The sequence below is a fragment of the Balaenoptera musculus genome, chromosome 8 (assembly GCF_009873245.2).
Source record: "Balaenoptera musculus isolate JJ_BM4_2016_0621 chromosome 8, mBalMus1.pri.v3, whole genome shotgun sequence".
NCBI lineage: Eukaryota > Metazoa > Chordata > Mammalia > Artiodactyla > Balaenopteridae > Balaenoptera > Balaenoptera musculus.
Window position 1 is genome coordinate 95,756,755 of NC_045792.1, and position 21,552 is coordinate 95,778,306.

General features: G+C 52.7%; 1 protein-coding gene across 1 annotated transcript; it reads right to left on the reverse strand.

Moving 5' to 3' along the window:
* Positions 1-2,174: 2,174 nt before the first annotated feature.
* On the reverse strand, positions 2,175-21,514 carry ARHGAP1 (Rho GTPase activating protein 1). Its single transcript, XM_036860746.1, has 13 exons — positions 21,390-21,514; positions 17,636-17,817; positions 17,319-17,414; positions 10,573-10,660; positions 6,446-6,577; positions 5,983-6,069; positions 5,684-5,782; positions 5,200-5,307; positions 5,044-5,120; positions 4,792-4,869; positions 4,265-4,393; positions 3,978-4,081; positions 2,175-3,833 (listed from the first exon to the last, which is right to left on the reverse strand). The coding sequence occupies exons 2-13, from the start codon at positions 17,766-17,768 to the stop codon at positions 3,663-3,665; spliced, it is 1,302 nt and encodes a 433-aa protein (XP_036716641.1). The 5' UTR covers positions 17,769-17,817; positions 21,390-21,514; the 3' UTR covers positions 2,175-3,662.
* Between the last annotated feature and the right edge of the window lie 38 nt (positions 21,515-21,552).

Sequence of the window (21,552 nt, forward strand, 5' to 3'; positions counted from 1 at the left end):
AGAAGGGAAGGGACTGAGTGAAGTAAAGCAGAAGTCCAGGTCCCATGCATGTTTGTTTAGCTGCCCCAATCTGACAAACAGCTGGAGCCAGGGCACTGGGCTGGTCTCTGAGGAGCCAGGAAAAGTAGAAGAGCCCTGTGGGGATTATTCCTGCCTGGGCCCCTGGGGGCTTCCATGGCAGGTGTCAGCCCTGGCAAAGCCAGCTCCTTCCTCCAATTTTGCCTGCAGTGGCGGGAGGCAGTGGAAGGTAGAGCTGGTGTCCCAGAGGAAGAGGTGGTTCTAGAGGCTGGAGACTGACAAACCCAGGCAAGTGCTGTCTTGGTTGCCTCCCACGCCCTTCAGGCCAGAAGCCAGGCCCCAGGGCAGAAAAGGACTAGTTAGAAAGTTCTAAATTGAACTCAAACCTGGGGCTGAAAAGAATGGGCCTGCCCACTGCTGCCGCTTTGGGCCCTGGGAGCCCTTGCTTGTTAGTGAACTGCGTGTGACGCTGACCATGATACCTGACCACGCATCCAACTCCTGGGTCAGAAGTGGTGGAAGGACTGTCCTTGGAGTCCTCACCTTCAGTTAGGGGTCCCCCAAAAGCAAAGTGTTCAATTGCCCCTCGTCTGATGGTGTCCTACCCCTTTAAGCCATGTCACTCACTACACTCTGCCCCCAGAGACCCACTGTTGCCAAGGCAGGGGTAAACTGGCTTTTGAGTCACTCAGCAGAGGCCCTGCCAGGAGCCCAACCCAAGTAAACAGCTCTCCGTCTCCTGCTCCCCTGTCTTGTCATTTCCTTGGGTCACTGCCCTTCTGTTCTAAATAGTCACCCAGCTTAGAGCTGAGCAGAGCCAGGGAGACAGGCCGCCAGTGCCTTCTGTTTGAGCTACCTGGACGAAGGTCACAGTTGTGCAGGCGGACTGGCTTCCTGGAGCTCTGTGCCCGTGTTTATAACCATTGTCTTGATCCTGCAGCTTTGGCTCGGCTTCCCTAGCCCAAACAAGCAATGAGGAGAAAAAAAGAACAGGCCTGACTGAGGCCATCATAGCCTCCTGATTGCAGTCAGCAGGCAAGCAGCAGACAGCTGGAACTTGACCAGTGTGCCAAGTGGAATTCTGGCCTGCCCTCCCTGTGACAAACCATTTTAGTTTTTCAATTGTAGTAAAATACATGTAACATAAATTTTACCATCTTAACCTTTAAAGCAAAGTAAAACTGCTCGAAAGAGGAAAGCTGGATCTTTCATAGCCTCCACGTGACTAGGTGGCAGGTGGAAACAGCCAAGGCTCTCAGGCTGAGGGGCGGGTGGGGAGGACCTGAATGGCTGGGAGATGAGGGTTCCAACCCTGGCTGCTATACAAAGTTGGGACTATCACTTCATTCCTCTGTGAAATGCCCATCATTCTGGTTCCCACTGGGCACTCATTCTGTTATGTAGTGTATACGTTACGGTCAGCCCTCGCATCTGTGGGTTCCACACCCGAGAGTTCCCGCAACCTTGGATAGAAAAATATTTGGAAAAAAAAAAATTCCAGGAAGTTCCAAAAAGCAAAACTTGAATTTGCTGCATGCTGGCAACTATTTACATGGCATTTACATTGTATTAGGTATTATAAGTAATCGAGAAATGATGTAAAGAGAGGATGTGTGTAGGTTATACTGCAAATACTACACCACTTGATAGAAGGGACTTGAGCATCCTTGGATTTTGGTGTCACGGGGTCAGGTGGCTGGAACCAGTCCCCCACACATAGGGACGACTGTGTGTCTGATCTTCAGAGAAATGAAGCAGCAGTCTTGGACATGGGACCAGTTACATGACAATTACCAGTTAGAGCTGGTTGTGAGTGATGGAACTAGGATTCAAACCCTGGTCTCGCTCTAAAGCTGTGCTGTGGTCCACCACAGTCTGCTCTGTTTTGGGGAGAGAGGTCCTGGTTATAGGATATAGCACTTGGTGGCCAGTTGGAATGCTACAGGTGCAAAAAGGAAGGTGACTGCACACTTCTAAGCCTGGAATATGGTCAGAAAGCTGGCTTCATACCGCCTCACAAGTGAGCAGGATGAGGAAGGGGTCAGACTGACTGGGGAGGGGACTTCCTGAAGCCCTATCTGCTCTTCTTCCGCAACCATACCACACCTCCCCCCAGTTATGAGCCTCCATGCCCACTTCCTTATCAGCCAGGTGGGCAGTTTTCCATCTCCATTTTTATTGAAATATAAAAAGTGCAAAGGTGAAATACATGATTGGTGCCAAGGAAGTCATTGTGAATGTGAACGCTTGATTCACAGTACAAGTCCCCCCACCCCCAGGTAAAGACCAGTTGGGGGGTGGACAGGGGAGAGACCAAATAGATCCACGAGGCTGCCCAGTAAATGGGGCTCTGAGCAACACCTGATACAAAGGAAGGAAGGCAGAAAGCAGAAGCCTGGGCCTGGCCTGGAGACACAGGGACTGACAGCAGCCACACCAGGCCTTGGGACTCCTGACATGCTAGTGTCCTGGGAAAAGAGCCCAGTGAGGTCAGGCCCAGGCCACACCCAGCTCACAGATGGGGCAGGACTGGTCAGTGAGGACCGCCACAGTACAGGCTCTGGCCAAGGCTGCAGGAAGGTGGTTCACCAGGAAGGGACAGCTGGAAAGAGGGATATCCATCATCATCAGGGTCCAGGGGGAGGTTGCTAGAACTTACCTGGCAGGGGCCAATCTAATTAGCAAAGTCTCTACCCAGCCCCTCCAGGAGTCCAAAACTGGAGGAAGGAGCCACCCCAGATCCTGAGGCACTGAGTCACCCCTGGCCAGAGCAGGGACCAGTGTGACTCCACAACAGATGTGGCTAAGGATCTGTCCAAGTAGGAAGGGAGGGGAGGCAAGGCATGGGGGGTGGAGTGGGCGGGGACTGCTTGTCAGTGGTCTGACCAGACACTGGGGGGCTCTCAGGGGTGAGAGTGGGGTGTCTATTTTGAACGGATGCTGGGACTCAGCCCTGTCATCCAAGCTGCCAGTCCTGGCAGAACCAGGGGGCTAAGACACCCTGGGGGCAGTACCACTTGGGAAAGGCTGACCCAGGATGTGTGGAAGAGAAGGCAGACACAGGACTCCAGGCTGTCGTTCGTTAACTGTGGAAGTACCAGAGGCTGAGCCATCAGAGGGGAGGACAGGAACAGGCCTTCACCCAGACAGGGAGGAGTCTCAGCAGGGCCAGCCCAGGCCAGCTCAGCCTTTCATTCCCCAGCAGTCGGGAAGGGGAGGACCAGCCCCAGCTACCAGCCCAGCCGGCAGTGATTTTGGCATCTCCAGTTGCCAGGGGAAGAGGCAGGAGAAAGCAGGTAAGCAAGCGGTTGCTGGGGCCAGTCCTCCTGCCTGAAGAGCCAAGGCCAGCTCTGCAGAGCCCGGCAGGAGCCAGGGATCCAAAGAGGCAGTGAGAAGTATAAGGCGAAGAAAAACGTCTTGTGGTTACAGCGAGGCCTCCAGGGCTGGTGAGGTGGGCTGGACAGAAGGGGAGGAGGAGCTGTCCAGTTGGCTGGCTCCAGCTTCTGTCTCCAGGGGGCTCACAGCCCCTTTCTGGGCAGGAGCCCTGGGCTCCCGTAAGGCTGAAGCCAAGAGAAAGAGTCCAAACCGGGGCTATCAGAGAAGGGGGCGGGTGGGGCAGGGGCTGGGCTCAGAGCCCCTTGGAGTCAGGGCTGAAACAACTCCCCTTGATGATCCAGGAGGAACTTAGTGAAGGTATTGATGGGATTAATGGCCTTGAGGGTGATGGCAGCATCCTTGGCCCACAGCAGGTTAGGGCCGAAGACAACGGCCAGGTTAGTGTTGGTCATCTTGTTCTGGTCACAGAGGGCAGAAATCTGTGGAAGGAAAAGGGGGCTGCAGCAGGAAGCCACAGACGCCGCCTCCCACGCCTGGCAGCCACACCCAGGAGCAGCAGCCAGGGCAACTCCTCCTCCCTCGCTCCTCCAGGTAAGCGGTAGAGGCCCAGGCCGAGGTCTCACCTGCACCAGGAAGGCAGTGAGGAAGCGCAGCACCAGGTAGTTCTCCTCGGGCAGCATCTGGAAGGCCTGCAGCGTCGCCTCCACTCTCTGGCTCTCGTCAATGTCTATGAGGAATGGGGGCCGAGGTCACAGGGGCCTATGGCCGGACTGGTTCGGGAAGCCCTGTCATGAGGCTAGGGGGAAGACCCAACCAGACTTTCCTTGAAGGACAGGCCAAGCCCGCCTGCTCTGAGTCCAGCTGCAACCCCAACCTGCAGAAGCTAGAGAGGGGGAAAAGGGGCACTCACTGAGGAAGCCCACAACGTGGGAGTAGAGCTCAAAGGTGAGCAGGGGCTCAGGAAGCTCCCGGAGGAAGGTCTTGAGAATGACCGCTGGCAGGTGCAACTCATTGTACTGGTGGAAGTCCACAGGCAGCCCTGGGGGTGGGGAGGGGAGGAAGGGTGGGGAGGAGCTGGGCCGAGCCTGGAGACCAGCAGCCAATCCGGAGGCCAAGCAGGCCCCACAGCCTGACTTCACCCTTGGCCACAAGCCTCCTCCTCCCACTGAGACAGGGGGCACAGGGTCAGGCCATCTGGGGAGTGGGGCCCCCGAGCACACACCACAGTTACTCCTCGCCTCCGAATGACCCTGAACCCAGGCTCCAGAAGCCTGACCTACGAGAAAGTAGGCCTGGGACAACCAGGCAGGAGTGAGACCCATGTAATTATACCAAATGCCCCAGAAACCTCACACACGCACGCACATACACACATGTGCGCGCGCGCGCGATCTGTACTGGCCCTCTGGGCTTCGACACATCCCTGGGGCCACTCACCCATGTTGTACTTCTGTTGCACCTCCCGAACAACTTGGGTGTTGGCCGACCTCCGGAAAATCCCCTCAGTGGTGAGAGCTGGGAAACAGTGGGGCCTGGTGAGTCTCAGAGATCTGGGGCAACGTGCGGACTCCCCCACCCATTCTGTGCCTTGGGGTCCCGGTCAGGGTCAGTGTGGGTGCTGGTGCACGTGGGACCTTGCCCAGCCCTGCCCAGCAGCTTCCCGAGGGGAGAGGGCTCCCCGGCACTCACCGTGGGCCTGTAGGTAGGCAATGGTCTCCCGCAGCACGAGCGGAATGGGCTCCTGCTCTGGGTTCTTCTCCCGGAGGCTGTGGGCACAACGCAGTGATGGGTCTGCAGCCCTCCTGGTCCCCAGGTGCCAGCCCCGCCCACCTTTCGCATACTCACTGCTGCAACGAGACCCCGAACTGCTGGTTGGGCAGAGGGGGCCGTGGTGGCATGGGCTTGGGGGCTGTCGCAGGGCTCTTCTGGGTGGATTTGAGGAAGTCATCATACCTGGGGAAGCAGCGAGGAGGGTCAGGGCCCCTACCTGGCTCTGCAGTCACTATGGCAACTCTTGTTTGTCAGGCACTTACTGTGCTATCTTACATGGATTACCTCATTCACTCCTCCCACCAACCCAGCTTTACACAGAAGTGAAGACTTTAAAGAGATTCGGTTACAGAGCTTTTCACTGACAGATACGGGATCTGGACTTGCTCTCTCTGACCCCATGTGCTGCCCCTTACTCATCACATCTGCTTCCTTCCCCCGTGTATCCTGGCGCTCTCAAGGCTGCTTCTCCCCTTGGCCGGCACATCCTACCCCCACAAACATGATATATGTGGACAATGTGCCCAGTGGGCACACGCAGCCCGCACCCCGGTCTCACTTGAGCACTTGGCGAGGGATCCCCAGTTGCTCCAGCTTCACATGCTCGCTCAGCTCACTCAGGTAATTCACATAGAAGATCTTCTGCCCAAACTTGAAGCTGCCGATGGAAGAAAGGGTATGGGTCCAGGGTAGGCCTGCTTCAGCAGGCCTCCACTTTCTCCTCAGCAGCCCACCCAGATCGGACAGAGGCCTAGCCCCAAAGTGGTCGGTCCCCAGGATGCTTGGCTTCCTCAGGTATCTGCTTCACAGTTCAAGGGGAAGCACAAGAGACGGGTGCCCCGCCCTGGGCCCACTCACCTAATGATGGGCTTGAAGAGGATGAGCAGGGTCTTGATGAACATGGTGGGGTGCACGATGTACAGAGCCTTGATATTCTTCTTGTACCTGCAGAGGCAGAACGGGGAACTCAGGAGTGGGCGTGGTAGGAGAGGCACAGAGCTAAGCTCTTAATGTACAGTTACTGATTTGAGGACTCATAGTAAGCCTGCGAGGTAAGTGCCATTGTTGCCCTACTTTACAGATTAGGAAACGGGCTCAGAGAGGTTAAGTAAGATGAAAGGTCACAGAGCGAGTAAGTAGAGAAACTGGTATTTAAGCCCAGGCCATTCCAACTTGAGACTCTTTGTGTTTAGTTTACCCAGGTGGGGGCGACCCGCCTCCCCCGGCATGGAATACGTTCCTGCCCAAGCAGAGGGCAGCCCAGAACCCGGCAGAGCTGCTGGCCCCCGGGCCCTCGAGCTCCTCCTAGGCCCTAACCCACTTGCGGTCAAACTCCCGGTAGGCGTCCCGGAGCCAGCTGAGGGAGGGCTTGTTGTCGCTGGTCAGGCCGTGGTGCAGGTAGAGCAGCGTGTAGTCGCTCTCCACATACTGGTCCAGGGTGTGCTTCAGGTACCTGTAAGGGACGAGCCCCACTCAGGCCTGCCCTGTATGCAAGTGGGGCCCCATTAAGACAGAACCAGTGCCCCAGCAATCCCCTCCTCCTGCCTCCGCCAGCCCCTCTCCTGCCCTGTCTGTTCTGGCTGCATAATCAGTCACCCTGTTGGGGTGGAGGAGGAACGAGGTAGTGGCTGGGCTGGGTGGAGGAATAATAAGAACAACAGCAGCTCTCAGGTTTGAGCACTGACTAGGAGTCAGGAGACCAGGACTCTAACTGGAGCTGTCTCACATACCTGCAGTAAAAATGGGAATAACACTTCACTCACAGGATTGCCCCGAGTCAACAGTAAGGATGACAGTCACCATTTACCAGTATTAAGCTCTTAGTGTCTACCAAGCACTTTGTATGCAATATCTCATGCCTTCCTCATTATAATGGAGGCCAATACTATCCCCTTCTTATGAGCGAGGGCAGTGAGGCTCAGAGAGGTCAAGCACTTCTCTGAGGTCACACAGCTTGTGGTGGTGGGGACTGGAGGTGAACTAACTCCAAGTTTTGCCTTGTTGATCATGGGACAGCTCTGCCTTTTACACTCCCAGCGCTGTCTGTAGAACACTGTGCCCACGAAAGGGGATCAGGATGGTCAGAGGGTCCCCTCCCCTGCTCCAGTCACTGGACGTTCTGTGGACCAAAGACCCACACCTCAAGTTCCCTATGCTCACAACACAATACCTACCACCCAACACAAACACACATACCGGTGTTGGGCTTACCTGAGGTGGAGAAGTATGAATTGAATGAACATGAATTCCAGAAAGGGAGAGGAGCCCAGTGGAAAACCCTCTTTCTAGCTGGCCAACAGCTCCCAGGCCCCAGCAGGAACACCACTCCAGGCTGGGAGGCTGGGCGTGCAGGAATGCTAAGGGCTTCCAAGGGGAGGAGGGAAAGGAGGGGAGGAGGGAAAGAAGGGAAGGAGCCTTTTTTTTTTTTTTTTAATGATTTGGAAAGCTTACAGTTATTAATTAGAAATCTGACGGCTTTTGTTTTAATTTATTTAATTAGTTAATTTATTTTTGGCTGCGTTGGGTCTTTGTTGCTGCGCACTGGCTTTCTCTAGTTGCAGTGAGCGGGGGCTACTCTTCGCTGCAGTGCGCGGGCTTCTCATTGCGGTGGCTCCTCTTGTTGCGGAGCACGGGCTCTAGGCGCGCGGGCTTCAGTAGTTGTGGCTCGCGGGCTCTAGAGTGCAGGTCAGTAGTTGTGGCGCACGGGCTTAGTTGCTCCGCGGCATGTGGGATCTTCCTGGACCAGGGCTCGAACCCGCGTCCCCTGCACTGACAGGCGGATTCTTAACCACTGAGCCACCAGGGAAGCCCGGGAAGGAGCCTTGGGAAGTGCCCAAGGATGTGACTAAGTGCCCAGACACAACCTGACCTATCCCAGAGAGGCTAACCTAAACATTGGTCCATGGGTGCCAGCACTGGCGGACATGTGAGGTGTCTTATGCTGGATTTATTATCTTGATTTCCATCATTATCACTATACAGTAATTTACCCCTTACACACATTGAGCACTTTGCAGTTTGAAAAGAGCTGTCACATAAAAAGATGGCATTTTGCAACTATAAAATAGCAAAAGTTAGGGACTTCCCTGGCAGTCCAGCAGTTAAGACTCTGCGCTTCCACTGCAGGGGGCATGGGTTCGATCCCTGGTTGGGGAACTAAGATCCCGCATGCCACGCAAAAAATAAAAATAAAAATAAATAAATAAAATAGCAAAAGTAGTAGTGAAAATACACTCATCCTTTGATGAATGTTATGACCTTTTGGAGGTCAATAAAGTGATGTTTATCAGAAGCTATAAAATGTTCATACTCTGACCTGATAAAAATATATCCAGGAATTTATCCCAAGGAACTAATCAGAGTTGAACAGAAATGTTTTTGTAAAAGGCTGTTCATTATAGCCTGTTTTATAATGGGGGGAAAAAAATGAGCAGCAAAGAATATTGGTTAAATAAATCATAGGAGAGGTATAAATAGAATACCTCACAGGATGTTTCTGCAGACAGAACCAATCTGTGAAGTTGGATGTGAGAACAGTGGTTACCCTTTGGGGTACTGCCTGGAAGAGCAAAGGGAAGTTTGTAGGTGTGGATGACGTGGGTGTATTTCGTTTTTGAAAATTCATCAAGTAGTATACATAATGTGTTCACTTTTCTGGATACACATACGTCAATAAAATTTTTTGAAAGGATATCCTTGAAGAATGTTTAATGCTCAGAAGATAAAAACATTATGTAAGATACAAAACTGACTATAGAGTTCTGCATATGTTATAGAAAAAAAATGGGAAGTGAATACACTAAAATGTTAACAGTGGTTTTCTCTCTGGGTGGTGGGTTTATGGGAGACTTTGTTAATTGCTGTCTGTATTTTTTCTTAATAGCTATCGACATTTTTCTACATTCTTGAAATCTGTGATACTTTGCAAATGAATACAATGACATTTCACATGGCTCAGGAGAGACCTGACCCCAAGCACACAACTAGTAAGAGGCAGAGTTGAAGTTTAACTGGTCTTCTGCATCCAAGCTTCAGGCACTTTCTGTTTCAACCCCCCAGATCTGGCTGGACAGCTGGGAAAAGCCAAGTCTGAGATAATCTGACTGAAAACAAGATGACAGGACTGATGCATGATGAAAGCGCCTCCCTGCCCAGCCAGGTGGTGGCGGGGAGATCCCGCTGGGAGGGAGTGGAGGATGGACAGGACGGGTGACAGAGGGCTTCCCAAAGGCAGATGAAGCCCCAGAGTGGGAGCAGCCTCGCTCAGCAAGCTCTCTCCCGAAAGCTGGGTGCTTTCCCATCCACCTCCTCTCACTTCCTCCCACTCAGCCCATAATGTGGCCAGGAGTCTATCACCTGCCTTGCCAGATGCTGTGACAATAAAACCAGAAAGGAGGACATGTGACTCAGCCACCCTCAGGCTGGGCTCCTTGGCCTGTTCCTGGCTGGGCCACGTGATGGGCCTGGACAAGGCTCTGCCTGCCTGCACGGCTGAGGAGCAGTGGGAGGAGGGCTCAGGAGACCAGAGAGAAAGCGTTCACACAAAGCTGGGGAGACTCGGGCCTGGCCCTGGCTCACAGGCCTGCAGAGGCTCTGCAGTCAGGCCCTCCCCTTCTGTTGCCGTAGCCCCGGACTGTCCCCAACCCCACACCAGCCCCTCCACACACACAACCATTCAGGATCCCAAAGAGCCGGTAAGGGCGGGGCAGACATTTGCAATTGCAGGGAGTGCTTTAAAGTGTCAGGAAAGCAGTGCAAGATGGAAACTGTACACACACTGAGGAGCCTCAGGAGGAAGTCAGTTATGGCTCTGCCTCCAGGGATCCCGCACCTGCTGTGGGCCCAGCACTGGCCTAGTGGTGGCTCAACGATGAACACTTATCAGAACACAGTCTGTCAAACTCCTGCTTTCAATCAGCCTTCGGACTTGCATCAGGAGATTTCTAGACCAACCAGAGCTATTACCTGTATTTAGCTATTAGAACCTGGATAGGTACAGAAGTTGTTGGCACCAGACTTGGCACAAAATAACACTAATTATTCATGTAAATTATGAAAAACTGCAACTGCCTCAGAAGCGCACCATATCGTTATCATAATCAGTCCTCACATTTGGACGGTATTTTACTTTTCAAAGCATTTTCAAATGCAGTATCTCACGCCTATGAGCAACAAGGGCTGTATTATTATTCCCTAAGAAGAGTGAAGAAAAAGAGGCTTAAAGAGATGAACACACTTTCCAAGGTCACACAGATGGTTTCCAGCACTAGAAACCAGATCTGACTCCTAGCCCAGTGCTCCCAACATAAAATGGCTCCCTCACTAGAAGAGGGGAGGCCTTGAGGGAGGCTTGGTACCCCTGGGGCAGGAAGGGACAGTAAAGAAAATGGCTCCAGGCCGTAGTGAGGATCTGAGCACGGGTTCCATCACTTCCCCATGGGTACTCACCCCAGGAGCTTGCTATGGTCCAGCTGGTGGCTCGGGGGCATTCGGCAGGCACTAAACACGATGATCTTCCGCCCATACTTGTCATCTCCTAGGTGTGGAGAAAGATGGAGCACAGTGGGTGAACAATAAGCCAAGAGAAGTCAGGTGAGGATCTGAAAGGCCAGGCCTGGAGACTGTACCATTTAGCGTTGGGGCCAGAGTGGCCCATGTGGACAGACCTCTGGGCAGGTGCCTGCACTCAAGGGTGTGTCACTGAAGAAAGAGGGACAGGTGGTCTCAGGGCTACAGAGCTGGGGCACAAAAAAATAACATGACTTCTTAAAAAGTCATGCCTGTGGAAACAACCCAAATGTCCATCAATGGATGGGTAGATGAAGAAAATGTGGTGTATCCATGCAATGGACTATTGGCTATAAAAAGGAATGGAGTACTGATAACACGCTACATTGTGAATGAACCTTGAAAACATGATGCTAAGTGAAAGAAGCTGGACGTAACAGGCTACATATTGTTTGGTTCCATTTATATGAGCTATATAGGTAAATCTGTAACAACAGAAAGCAAATTAGTGGTTATAGGTGCTGGGAGGAAGGGAGAATAGGGATTGATGCTTATGGTTATGGGGGTTGGTATGGGTGAAACAATGGATGAAATGATGGAACTAGATAGAGGTGGTGGTTGTTCAACATTGTGAATGTACTAAATACCACCAAAGTATACACTTTAAAATGGTTAATTTTTTTTTTTTTTTTGGCTGCGTTGGGTCTTTGTTGCTGTGCACGGGCTTTCTCTAGTTGTTTGTGAGTGGGGGCTACTCTTCGTTGCAGTGTGCGGGCTTCTCATTGTGGTGGCTTCTCTTGTTGCGGAGCATGGGCTCTAGGCGTGCGGGCTTCAGTAGTTGTGGCACGCGGGCTCAGTAGTTGTGGCACGCGAGCTCTAGAGCACAGGCTCAGTAGTTGTGGCACACGGGCTTAGTTGCTCCGCGGCATGTGGGATCTTCCTGGGCCAGGGCTCGAACCCGTGTCCCCTGCATTGGCAGGCGGATTCTTAACCACTGCACCACCAGGGAAGCCCCTAAAATGGTTAATTTTATGTTATGTAAATTTCACCATAACTAAGAAAACAAAAAAAGTCACACCCACCAAAGCAACTGTTATCTTGCCGTACATCATCTTAAAACTCCACACCTATTCCAGAAGCATCTCCTCTGAGCAGCCTGTATTTGAAAAACTTCTTGAAGCTACCTTCTCAGAAAGCCTGAGGCCAATGAGGAAATCAGTGTGATTACTTAATAGGCATGTCTTGTTCTTGACTACTAACAACACTTTCTGATTTTACTGCCAGAATTATTTGCCACAGTTGATTGACCTCTGGACATTTCTAAAAATCATTCCTTTCTCATTAAGGATATTCTAAAAAACATGGAGTAGAGAGGAGTTTGTAACACTTTGGGAAGGTGCTCATTTGAGTGTAATCACTGAGGGATGTCTGTCCAAAACTAGTCACTATTTCACGGTCTGACCATCTGGCTTTGTCATGAAGCTGGGGAGCTCCTGAGACATATGCCACAGCCTCCCAAGGTGAGATGCTCTTCCAGGGTCAGTGTGGACCAGGGACTCCAAGCACAGCTCGATGGGGACAAGGCCTGGTCCCCACTCCCCCATGTCCCAGGGCCCTTCCCTTTATCTTTACCCTCACACCTCTCCAGAGTCATTCTTGCCTAATCCCCACTGCTTCAGAGGCAAATAAAAAGACCACTTACACAGCCCACACAGTCTGTCCTCCTTCTACCTCTGAGGATTCAGGGATTCCCCAACAACTTGCTGAGTGTCTTCTCCATGTTAAATAAACCGTGATCTTGATGATCCTTCTTGGTCAGTGACTTAACCCAGGACTCAGTGCTTTTCCAAAGTGGTTGCCAAGGCTCTGACCCTTTTCTCAAGGGCTGGGGCAAGACTCAGTGGAGAGGCTGAGGAAGGCTTCTGGAATGTGGGCAGCATGGCCCCAGTCCCTGCTGGTGGCCCAGCCTGGTGCTCTGGCCTGAGCTATTGCCTCACTCCCAGCAGTCTCCCACTGTGTCCAGCCTCTGGATCAACCCCTCCAATGATCCCATCTCCACCCAGAACACTGCCTAGCCTCTGCTGGCCCTAGCCAGGACCCTCCAAGAATTTCCTGGGTCAGCGTCTGAGGCCTGGCCCACCAAGCCCAGAGAGAGGCTCCGTTCTCCTTTCTAAACTGCCCCAGCTTCTAGCCTTGGAGAATTAGAAACATCTACCTGCCCTTGACTCTCCTGCCTTGACTCCTCCTTTCTTCCTGAACACCACCCCAAGCTGTATAAAAGCCCCTTAGAAAGGCTCACAGAACTTTGAGGCTTGGCCCCGCCAACCCCCTCTGCAGGCTCACACCATGCACACCTTTGGCCCAGTCCGCAGCAGGTGGCTTTAGCCTCTGTCTCTCATGCCAGACAGACTTCCTCTAGGCAATTCTGCTCCCCTCCTCTAAGCTAACTCCTTTGAATCCTTAAGACTCATCCCAGGCATAATATCCGAGAAGCCTGTGTCCCCTCCTCCTCCCCGCAGGCAGGTTAGCTGTCCCTTTTCATAGCTCCCAGCATGAACCATCACCCGTCTCCGTCATAACACTTTGACTCTCCTGTATAACTATTTATGTGTCTGTCTCCTCTAGTGGCTGTGAGCAGCTCAAAGACAGGGACTGTCTTGTCCATCTTTAAATGTCCAGATGGTCCAGAGCCCAGCAACGTGGCAGGTATTCAATAAACGCTGGTAGCCTGTCACAGGTCGGCATTACACGGTATGCATGGTTCTATTTCTGAGTTTGCTCACAATGTTATCTGGGATATGAGACTGCTTTGGACAGTTTCCCAAAGCCTGGGGCAGAATTTCTCCAGACTTAACAAGCAGAGAACCCTCTGCAGGCATGTCTGAGGAGGAGACGGTACAGCTCCGTCCAGCAGCAGGTCTATTTTGAAAGACCAGGTGTCACCTGTTCCCCTCCACACCCTGGACCAGATCCTGAGGTGCTGGGTTCCTTCCAGGCCAGTTGGGGGTGGCTCTGTGGCCTGCTCTGATTCACTTCCCATAGGCTTTGACAGAAGAAAGAGCAGACTGGCAGTGGTCAGGGATGAAGGGTTAGACTGGCCAGCCCACCCTCGTGGACAATCTGGAGCTTCAGAAACCCCTGGGCCTTCTATTATGAGCCTGTGGGGCGGGGGGACATCATCTGTCTACTCCCCTCTAAGCAGAGGAAACGCCCAGGGTATAGCAGAAAATGCTGGGAGGAGCATGGAGGATTCTAAAAGATTCTCTTCATCACTGCCCTCCAACAGTAAGGCAGCTCTCATTGGCCGGCAGATTTGAGGACTTAGGCAGAGCAGAAAGTCTGAGCTCACAGGGCTCTGGTATTTACAGAGCTGGTAACTGGTTAAGCAGGCAACTGAGGTGAGAGGCCAGAGGCCTGTAGTTCCACCGCTCAGCTGCCCCAGCAACTTGTAAATGGGAAACTGGGTTCTCAACCAGGTTTCCATCAATGGGCATTCACCAATGTCATGATGTAATATAAAAAATATTACAAGCACATGCACGTGTTTTCCGGGGAAGAGGTCCACACCTTTCCTATTTTCAAGGAGGACTCCTGACCAGTTTCAAGAACCGCTTCCCTGGACTGTACACTCCTTGAAGGAGGGAATGTGCATTTCTCCTCAATGAATCCTCAATGCTGGGGACCTCCCTGGTGGTCCAGTGGTTAAGAATCCACCTTCCAATGCAGGGGATGCGGGTTCGATCCCTGGTCGGGGAACTAAGATCCCACATGCTGCTGGGCAACTAAGCCCACACGCCACAACTACTGAGCTCGCGCACCTCAACTAGAGAGCCTGCATGCCACAAACTACAGAGCCCACGTGCTCTGGAGCCCATGCGCCACAACTAGAGAGAAGCCCATGCGCCGCAATGAAAGATCCCGCGTGCTTCAACTAAGACCTGACGCAGGCATAAATAAATATATATATTTTTTAAATCCTCAGTGCTGACTACTGGACTTGTTCCCAAAGTAGGTGTTTTATAAATGCATGCCAAGTAAAGTCAGGATGGGGATGGGGGACAAAGGAGGGGGCTCAGAGAGGGACTGGATGGCAAGACTCCCAGACCAGCAAAGAACGAGACATGGGCAACCCCAGGGCTTAGCCCGTCCTCTCCTCCCTGGAGTGGAGTCCCATTGCCCAAGTCCTTGAGTGGCTCGGGCATTTGCCAGCAGGCAGGGTAACGGCTCCTACAAGAAGCATGTGTAAAAAGGCCTGGGAGTCCCCTCCTGATCTCAGAAGATTCAAACAGATTTACCCTGGAAACTGAAGGGAAAGAAGGAGCTGGCAGCACTGGTGGCTCCAGAGCACTGAGGGAGAGGGCTCAAAAAGGAGGCACAGCGTTTGTGGTAAGCACCAGGAAAAGACCAGCCGCCGGAGAATGAAACCTCTGCATTCCCCAGATACGGATCAGGAACTTCCCAGGGGAACCTGGGTATTAATCAGCACAGAGCAGCTCCTCTAGCAGGCGTTCTGGGACCCGCCAGACCAGCGCACTCCCGCGACCTGAGAGCAGGCCAACCAAGGAGATGGGAGGTGGGGGTCTGGGGCACATTGGTGAAAATGTGAAATTGTCAGGAATACTGCAAGCCAGCTGACATCATCGTTGGTGGCTAGAAATCTGCTATTTGTAGTTAGAAATTACACATGTTACAAATAATAGCCTTTTCTTTTTTCTCTTTCTGGAGGGCCAACTATTAAACCTTTACCAGCACACCACTGGAAAGAACCCACGTGGACCAGTCAGGTTTGACCGTGGAGCATGACAGCTACTGCCAGCAAGGAGAACAGAGGCTACAGAGGAGTTGGGGACATAACCCATCCTCCCTTCCAACATGGGCTCTTTCTCTGGTTTCCAAGGCCAGGAAACTGGCCTCCCAGGAAGTCACCATAGCCTCATCAAACAACTCTTGCTCTGGCAGTGCCAATCCAAACTCTTCTCAGCAGTCAGAGAGGCATACACATGGGGGACACCCCACCAGAGGAGCCCTGAGCCAGCACTCAGGCCAGGCCATTGCTTACAGCCAGCCCCACGACCCCCATGGACAAGGCCCCCCTCCCCTGGAGCTCCTTTCCCTTTGGGCTCTGGATGTGTGGGCTCCCCACACAGTCCCCACCCTGTCAAACCTCCCATAAATCCCCTGCTATTTCCAGCTCCCAAGTACCACCAGCTCCCAGCTCCCAGCTCCCCAGAGTGGGGCTGCAATTAAGCTGGCTCCACCTGGCCTCCACCAAGAGCCCTTCTTGATCCACAGCCCAGAGAGGCCAAGCACAGAAAGCCAGGAACACACCTACCTGGCTGGGCCCCCTCAGGCTCATCGCACCCTGGAGAAACAGAAACATGTTGCAGCTCTGCTTGCAGGGGTCACCTGGTAGGGATGGGGGCAGTCTCCCCTGCTCTGCCTTGTGACTTGGCCACATAGCCAGGAGGATGTCAGCAGAGAGACTCCTTCATATCAGACATCCCCATGCCCCAGTCAGGTCCATCTCTAGGAGTGAGGAAAGTTCTGAGCCTTCAGGTGACTCTCCTGTACTCAGGGCAGTATCAGGCCAAAAAAGAACTCTCAGCCTTGCTTCTGTAGGGGTGATAGAGGCCATTGCCAAGTCCTCCAATCCAGACCAGGGCAGGCATCAGGAACACAGATGCCAAGGAAACACCTTGACGTTAGGAACAACCCTCTCAACTGCCCCATCCCTCCCTGAGCCCAGCATTCAGGAGAGACGGAGCTCCCTGCTGCTTCCCTATGGCCGGATGCCTCCAGGGCCCCCTCAGCCAGCACCACTCAGGGCTCCAGGGGCCACAAGCTACCTGGCTCCCCTTGCCCACCCCAATGCCTCAGGGCAGGGCCATGCTGCCATCCTTGCTTACAGCTGAAGAAAAGACAAAAGATCCTACAATTCCAATTTCCTCTTCTAGCACTAGGACCCTACAGGCAGAAATCAGGTCATCAACATCTCTGCTACCTCCCTTGCTCCTGGAGGCTTCTGGGTCCTGCATTATGAACAGGAGGGCGGGAGCTCACTGAGGCCAAGACCCAAGGGGGGCTCCGCACTCATTCTTAGCAGGGTAGCACATCTGCGGGGAACCTGATGCTCCAGGAGTCATGTGGCTCCTAACTTCTGGAAGGAGGCTCTGCCATTCCAGACTTCCTTGAAGGTAGGGTTTCCCTGGAGGGACTGGCACCTCCCTGCTCCCCAATAACTGATGGGGAAGAAAAGCTGACCTGAGGGCAAAGAGAAGGGAGATGAATGAACACTAATTGAGGGCCAACTACGTTCTGGCTGTGGGCTAGGCCCTGATATACATTCACCATTGACATCCTCTCAGCAACCCTGTGAGGAAGAAATAAGCTCAGACTGCAGAGCTGGAAATCAAACCCAGGGCTTTCACAGTGCCTCCCACACGCCATCTGCCAGTGGAGATGATGAGGTCACAGGTCAGGATGTGGTTGCAGGTGAACAGACCAAGTGGCCCTCACAATCAAGTCTGTATTTTTAATGAATGATCCATGGAGCCTCAAGAGCCCCAGGGTCAGGGGTCAGACCGCCCCCTCCCCTGCAGCCCCTTCCCCTAAGGCAGGAGGGCCTGGCTTCCTTAAGCCAGGGATGCAGACTGTGAGGGAAAAGGTGCAAGGCTGGGTGTACTCACCTGCCACCTCCACAATCTGGTGCCGGGCAATGTCGTAGTAAGGGTCATCCCACTTCAGGTGTGTGACAGGTTCCGGGGAGCTGCTTTTGGAGTCATCTGAGGAACACAGCAAAGTCAGGGGATCATCTGGAGGTCTGGCACAATTTTCCCCCTGAGATTCGTGCTCTTTGGCCCTCCCCCCAGTAAGGCTTGTGCTCCCAGCCCCACCCTGGGGCTGGTCTGTTTGCCCGCATCCTGTCCTCCTGGGGTCTTCCTTCCACAGGAAGGGGGTCTCCCCTTCTAAGGCGCTTATGGCGCTGAGATCCAGCCATACCCACCTGACTTGGGAAAGTCGGGCATTTCATCTGAGGGCCAGTTCTTCTCATCAATGGAGGCTAGCTTCAGCTGGTTCAGAGCCTGGCTGGTGTCATCCAAAGTCAGGTCATCCTGCAGCTCTGAGAGTGGGTCCATGGCCAAGCCTCTGCCCCACAGCTTCACGCTGCAGAACCTGAAGAGAACCCTGGGAGACAGGAGGGAGTTGGTAGGTCAGTGACACACTCTTTTCACCCATAACTTCTATAGCAAGCCCTCCTGCTCCCACTCTTTCCTCCTCCAAGCTCCCTTGTCCCTGTTCCTCAACATTTCTCATCCTTGCCAAGAGCTCCATGTAGCTCCTCCTGGCTTTCCTGGCTGCACAGTTTTCTGGCATGTTGCCAGAAAAGGCAGCTGGGGCATAGGATGGCACAGCTCAGTGCCTGCCTTCAGGCCCTCCAGCTGGATAAGGAACAGCTGTGCCAGGCCCTGCACTGCCCACCACCCAGCTGGTTCAGTCGAGCAGTCCCAACTGCAGAGGTTCAAGGGCCATGCCCCTCTCCTCCAGGGTCGTAGAGCACAGAAGCTTCCCAGGCCCCAGCAGTGATGGGGAAGAGATATTGCAAGAATCTAAGGAGCACAGGGCTGCTCCAAACCCCTGCCTGAAAAAGGTTAGCTGTGGCCCTGGCTACTCCATCCGTCACTCCTGGCCCAGGGAAGAGGAGGTGGCCGGAGACCATAAGACCTAAAAAAAAAGGCCATGGCCAAGGGGCCCAGCTGGGTTTGCCCCACGACAGGAATGAGGAGCAGGAAATGGAATCTTCCTGCCAGTCACTGTGACAATCTGCAGGCTCCTGGAGGCTCCCAAGCCCAATCTACTCTGGGGGGAGCTCCTGACACTAGTTTCAAGGTGGGAAAGATCAACAGACCTCCTTAAGGATTGGGGGGTACAAGTGGATAAGGAGGAAGCCCATGACACCCAGAGTCCAGAGATCCAGGAAGTGGAAAACAGAACAACAGCTGTTGCATGCGGGGAGGGAGAGGAGCCAACTCTGAAACTGGGTTTGCCCAGGTCTGGGGTGTGGCCTTAAGGATGTGGCTGAGTGCAGCCTGGAGGGGGCACCTTCTGCCCTCAGCCCTAACCAGAAGCCAGCCAATCCCTCTCCCTTCACAAGCTCACCATATGTGTGAGGGAGGGAGTTTCAATTCAACCCACTCGACCAACCCCAAAGAGGCTGCTCTAAGTCCAGTGCATTCCTGGAGCCTCAAAAAATGACATATATGGTCACAGAATCAGCAGAGCAGATAAGGAGCACAGACAAGACCCAGGCGTGGGTAGGGAGAAGAGAGGAGAACTGTGGGCCCAGATCCAGATCCTGAACACCTCTGAGCGATGTGACAACCGCCTGCGCACATCACAGCAAAGACTCCATCCGGATGGCAAACCAGCAGCTCCCTACTTACTTAGCAACAACCTAGCAACAACTACCCTGTTACCAGGGCAACCACACTGATTCAGTGGCAAAAGCTGTTTGAAGCTCCTGAGCCAAAACTGAGCCGCCAAACAGCCAGGAAAAAAAAAAAAAAAAAAAAAAACAACTTATTTTTCTTCCTCTTCCTCTCCTCTGGCCTTATCTGCTACCCTTATTCACTGCTCACTACCAAAATACAAGTCCCTTCCCACAAACACAGAGAAAGAAGTTCTCTATTGTTTGGGAATGCTTATCTCCCAGCAAGTGCTGCTGTACCCCTCACCCCAGCTCCCCATTCCAAGCAACCCTCAGTCTTGAGAAATCCACACCTGATTCAGCTATAAGCTCCTCCCCATATTCAACCAGGAAGCTGTGAGGGCTCCCCCAAAGGGGCCCCTGGCCAGGTAACAAGGACAGAATTTAGCTCACAGTAACCCTCCCCAGGCCTGACCCTTCTCTCCATCCCTTCTGTTTGGTTACTGCCCAGGCACCAAGAGCTCCTTCAGCCCTGCCCACAGCAGTTCCAGAGAAGTCTTTCTGCACACAGTGGGTGCTTGATGCAGTGAAAAAAACATGGGATGAGATACATGAAGAACTGGATTATAGCCCTGACCGAGTCACAAAGATGCTGAGCAAGTCCTTTTCCTATCTAGGCCTAAATTTCCTCATCTACAGAAGTGAAGGCTCCTCCCAGAAATATAATTCTCCAGCATTCTAAATTACTTGTGCTGAAGTGAACAACGGGATTAGAAGGAACAGCTGGGAGTTGAAGTATGTGTGAGGGACAGAGAGGGACACTCTCTAAAAGGGAGACGAGCTTGAACTCCACCTCTTCCAGTAACTCTTCTATTTTGTCAGTTCTTCCAGAACTGACCCCTCCCCCGTCCCATAAGCTCCTTTTCGAGCGCAACTAATCACAGTTGTTTCCACCTCCCAGCCAGCCTAGCCTCCCTCACTACCCTCCAACCCACAGCTGTTGCCCTCTGTGAGCCCAGAAGCTCAGCTCCCATTCAGTGGGGGGTGGGGGGGGGTGGGGGGGTGAGGGAAGCTAGTGCAGGGCAATTCTAACATAAAGTAGTAGAAATGAAGCATCCTGGCTGCCTAAGACTCCTGTCACTTACAAGTCCTGCTCCACTCTGCAAAATACTCCTTATTGTCAGATTAGTTTTTCCCTTCTCAGTTGGTAAAATCTCTACCTTTACAATAATCTTCAAGAATCACTTTAGGCAGAAGTGTTAACCTTTGGGAAGTCCTAGAGCTCTCTGAAATTCTGAAGAAATTTGTGGACTTTTTCCCTAAGAAAAATCAGCACATGCATGAAATCTTGCATGAAATTTTAAGGGGTTCACAGGCCCTCTTTCCCGTTTAAGAAACCCTGCCTACTCAAAATTACATCTGGCACAGAGTTGATGCTCAGTCATTTGCTGAATGACTGAACAAATCAGTTTGTATCCTAAGAGGAAAAGGGAACCAAGCACCATGAACTGGATACAAATTATCTTTTCACAACAGCACCAGTGAGGTATGTATTACCAAACCCATTTTACAGTTTGAGAAACCGAGGACCAGAAAAAGTAAGCAAGTTGCTTAGGGTCATATAGCAAGGTCAAGATTTTAATCCATGTCTACCTTAAGGTGGTTGCTTTGTGCAGGTCAATCCCTCAATACTTCTCTAATGGACTGTCATTCAAGCGATTCTCAAAGTTCTACAAAAGGGCAAAGTAAAGCTTCTCTCCTAATCTCCTTCGTGGACAACTGAAATAACAACTTAAAATCGTATTCTCTGGCCTGGGGATCGCCCTCCTAGTTGGGGCTCCAGAATTGTGAAAATTCAAATCCCACAATACAACAGCAAAACTTTTAACTACAATCACATTTGCATAGAGCTTCATGGTTTACAAAACCCAGATTGGGTGTAATTATCCCATTTCACAAATTAAAAAATAGATATGAAAGTGTGGCCTAATAAGTGGCAAAGGTGGAATACTTCCCCCAAATTTCTTGGGTCTTAGTTCTTCCCCAGGTCGGACCAGGGAGACTTCCCCTTCCCACGAGCTTGCTCAATGACAGCCAGCGAGGAGGCCAGGAAGAAGGCAGCAAGGAAGCAAAGTCCTCTCACTTCAGACCCTCGAGGGGGGCCGAATCCCCGCAGCAGGAAGGCCAGGTTCCCAGGCCCCATTCCACCCTTACTCCCTTCCTCGGTTCCGCTCGGATCCTCCCCATCCGTATCCCAACCCTTCAGAAGACCAGGCCAGTCCCTCTCCTTCCCCCACCACCTCCCAGGGAGACCCCGCGTGCCGCAGCTCACCGTGGTGGGGCACCGCTCCCTCCGCCACGCCTGTCAAAGACAGGCAAACATCCGGCTCCGCGGTCGAATGGGAACCACCCCCTCCCTGTCGCTTCACTCCCCAGCCACTTCCGCCACACCTCCGACCCACTTCCGACCCACTGCCCGGTCCAAACATGGCCTT